General features: G+C 39.3%; 1 protein-coding gene across 1 annotated transcript; it reads right to left on the bottom strand.

Moving 5' to 3' along the window:
- Positions 1-2,504: 2,504 nt before the first annotated feature.
- On the bottom strand, positions 2,505-3,647 carry S1PR3 (sphingosine-1-phosphate receptor 3; the record flags this gene model as incomplete). The annotated part of the gene is made up of 1 exon (XM_084305084.1): positions 2,505-3,647. One exon carries the CDS (start codon positions 3,645-3,647, stop codon positions 2,505-2,507), a length of 1,143 nt encoding a protein of 380 aa, XP_084161210.1.
- Positions 3,648-3,940: the final 293 nt, after the last annotated feature.

Genomic DNA, 3,940 nt, shown 5'->3' with positions numbered 1-3,940 from the left:
CAATCAGTTGTTTGCATTGCTTGTACCTTGTATTAACTCTAACAAATAGCTAAGGCTAGCATCCAGATGTTAAAATTCACTTTTACAGGCATGTTCCTAGACTTTGGCCACTACAAATACTCATTTTTTACTTTTCACCTAAATACGGAGAATCATGTAACATCACAACACAATGTGAGGGTTGGTGTGGATTCAGCCACAGTGTTTTCTCAAACAGTTGTCCTGCCTAGGCCTATCTCCTCTAGAAATAGCAAGGAATGCTGCCAAGTGCCATCACCTCATGAGATAACGTTTAGAAGCACACAAACATTTTAGCAGGCAGTTTTCAAAGACACAACTTCAAGGCAGACCTTCAAGATTGAAAATACAGATGAATAGCACTGTAACATCTAAAAACCTAAGCCACAACAATGCAATGTTGTCAGTTCTATTTCTAACAAAGCTACAGAGCTGCTGACCTAGCCTGTATCTGCAGTTCATGCTCCTGTTCATGCTTAGCTTAGTTTAGTTTGTTCTTTCTCTATATGCACTTCTTTTCAACATTTTTGGTAGAAGTTATTCATTTTCTACTCTCTTTCACAGTTATTTCATTCAAATTCATTTCATATTCTTCTTTGTTCTTGCTGTTTTCTAACAGCATATAACATTTACAAGTAGACTGCTAGCTTGTAAGAAGATAATCACAATGCAAACGTCTACATTTTAAAGGCTTTTGCTACACACATTACACCACTTACACACTGTACGTACTTTGAAAGAGTCTTAATGCTGCTGTTTAAATGATTAAGACAGGAGTAAAGCCAAGGATGAGCTCCTACAAGTTGTTAATTAAAAAGCCTCAACTTCTTCTGATTATGCTTAAGGCAAAGTGTGGTTTGAGGCATTAAGCAGAAATCTTCAAAGGAGCCCAAGAAAGTTAGATGTTTACATTGAGAACTAATCTGAGAATTTCCCTTCCAGTGAAGGGAAAACCTACACTGAAGACTCCAGCTGTAAAATACTAGTACTGATGGAAGTACCATGGGCCACTTCCATGGAGACTTACACTCAGATGTTTATGAAGTCTTAATTACTCTAGGTCTTAGGGAACCCCCCTGAAGCTGAACAGCATCCTGTACTGAGGCTGGTAAACCATAAACCTTTTTTCGTACAGGTTTCTGTGGAACAGCCCCCCAGAAGAATGATTTTGGGGCTCCAGAAAAGTTGAAAGATCATCCAAACTGAATAGATCATTCCATATCCAAGGCAGGGTCAGGTATAAATGGAGATACACCCTTCAGCATGACCCTGCTGTACCGCATCTTTCCTCTTGTATCTGCAAAAGTGCTCAGAGACGGTAAAAGCGTAAGGTCCCATTGCCAGAAAAAAAGGATTTTGTCCTACTGGCTGGGCTTCTTCCCAGGGAGAAGCTATAACACAATCCCATGCTGTGGTAGTGCCTGGAGGGAAAACGAGGAACTCCACAAAGACCAGGTTGTGGTTCATTGCTTTCTGAAATGATACGTCTCTGCTTCAGAACTGAAGAATCTCAGCTTAGGTAGTGCATTCACAATGTACACAGGTTTACATAGGTTTGACATACATTTTTAAATACATTGAAAACAGTAAGTAAAAATACATGCATTGAAATAGTACATACCCTTGATATATTTATTGATGGGTCACATTTTACCTACTTTAAATAGAAAACACCTATAACCTCATTTAATGGCTATTTACTACTGTTTTTTTTTTTAAAGTTTTGAAATGTCACAGTGACAACTATCATTTTGTCTTTCACTAAACGTTAAAAGTTTGACTAACAGTGGAAAAAACAAATGTACTGCATTGATATGGCATGTTAAAGTTCCTGTCAGTTTAAAGCTACTACTTCATGTATTTTAAAAATCCCCTTCAAAACACACCTATATTTTTGAATAATTTGTCACCTTACACTCTATACTACAATACAATGTTTAAAATATTGTAAACTCTAACCAAACATTGACTTTTTTAATATGGAATTGTACAAATATACAGCTATTTATACCACATACAAGTAAGGCCATTAACATAACAGCAAGATACATATACAGAACTATAATCCCCAATAGATGTAATGAGCTTTTCTCCCAGTCGGCAATAATCAGGCTCATTTTCTGATTATCAGCAGTGTTTAGTGAGTGCTGAAGTTATGTCTATTAGATGAATATTTAGTGAATATTAACAGGTTTTCTTGATGTCTTGCAGGATCAGGTGGTGCCAAATGCAACCTCATCATGCAATGGTGCACAATGTCAATAGATGTACATGGACTCTGTACTGGCTGTTGGGTAGCATGGAAAGCTTCTCTGAATCAGGTGTGTTACTGGAAGAACACACAAAGCAAATGATTGTTGATAATTAAGTCCTCAAAGTTAAATAAGTGGTTAGTGTTTTCCCCTATGATTTAAGTGCATGAATACTTAAACTACACTTGTAGTTTAATTCTAAGCCACAGAAAGGTCCTTGACTTGAAAAGTCCCTTACTTACAGAAGTTTCCATTGTGAAATGAAGATTCACGCTTCTCGATGACACACGAGGGAATGCTCATCTGAGGGAAATCTTCCTTTGGCTTCTGGGTATTGCTGCTGCTGGATTTACTTCGACTGTGATCTGGCGTGGGCTGAATAGGCAAAGATCTGGCTACCCTGGATTTCACCAGGCAACCACAAACAAGGCGAAAGAAAGCCCGACGCATTTCCTTACTGGCCAAAGTATAGATGATGGGGTTCATTGCAGAATTGATGACTGCCAGAGCAATAAACCAGTTCGCTTTGTACAAGACAGAGCACTCCTTGACTCTGCAGGCTACATCAATGAGGAACAAAATGAACAACGGAGACCAGCAGGCAATGAAGACACTAACAACGATCACAACAGTCCTAAGGAGTGCCATGGACCGCTCCGAGTTATTGTGGTTAGTGACATTTCGGCTGCTGGATTTTACCAGGATGTAGATGCGTGCATAAAGGATAACAATGGCCACAAGAATGGCTATGAAGATACTAATGCAGAATACAACATACTTCTTGGAATAAAGAGGCAAAATGGTTGAACAATCTGGCAAGTTGTTTTTACAGTTCCAGCCGAGGATGGGTAAGGCACCCAAGGAAATTGAAATAAGCCAGCATGTTCCAATGAGAAGGAACACTCTATATTTCTTATTTGCATCATAAGGTCTCATCTTAATCATAGTCAAATGCCGCTCAATAGCTATTGCTAGTAAGCTGAAGGTGGAGGCTCCCAGTGCAACAAACATACTGCCTTCCCTAATGAACCAGATTGTTGAGGACAAGCTCAGAGTTTTCTTCCCAGACATAAGAATGTTTACTTTGTAAACAATCCCAGCTAAAAGATCACAGAGAGCTAGATTGCCAATGAAAAAGTACATGCGGTTGTGAAACTTATTGTTTTTCCATATGGCAATCAATACCATCAAGTTTTCCAGGACTATGAAACTACATAGGATCAGAAATGCAATAGTGGTTAGGTCTATTTTATCAGTTGCCTTTTCCCTTAGAATGAGCTTTCCTGTGTAATTATAATGCAGTACAATCAGAGAGTCCATCCCTTCACTTGATTGAGGGCCAACAACATCAGCAGGGGGCATAGTAACTGCTGACATCTTTTATGAGCTGATGTGGGATGTTTCTTCTTCAGTATCACAAGAATTTAGTTCCAATAATTTTCCACAAGAGGGAGATCAAGCCACGTTCCTCCAAGTACTCCTCTGGGCAGGCAGTGGGTATCCCCAGCTCCAGCGAGTCTCGCATGTTAATTTGGGAGAATGGCTCAGAAACCAGTCCCTGAAAATAAAAACAACAAATGCAACATAAGTTTCACTGTCATTGTATGTCACTCACAGCCTGTGTGGATGCTGAACCTGTAACATGAACCCTGGAGCCAAGAGGGATGTTG

The sequence above is a fragment of the Netta rufina genome (assembly GCF_964035555.1).
Source record: "Netta rufina genome assembly, chromosome: Z".
Taxonomy (NCBI): domain Eukaryota; kingdom Metazoa; phylum Chordata; class Aves; order Anseriformes; family Anatidae; genus Netta; species Netta rufina.
The sequence above is the reverse complement of the archived record's forward strand: the minus strand, read 5'-3'. Positions and strand labels throughout refer to the sequence as shown.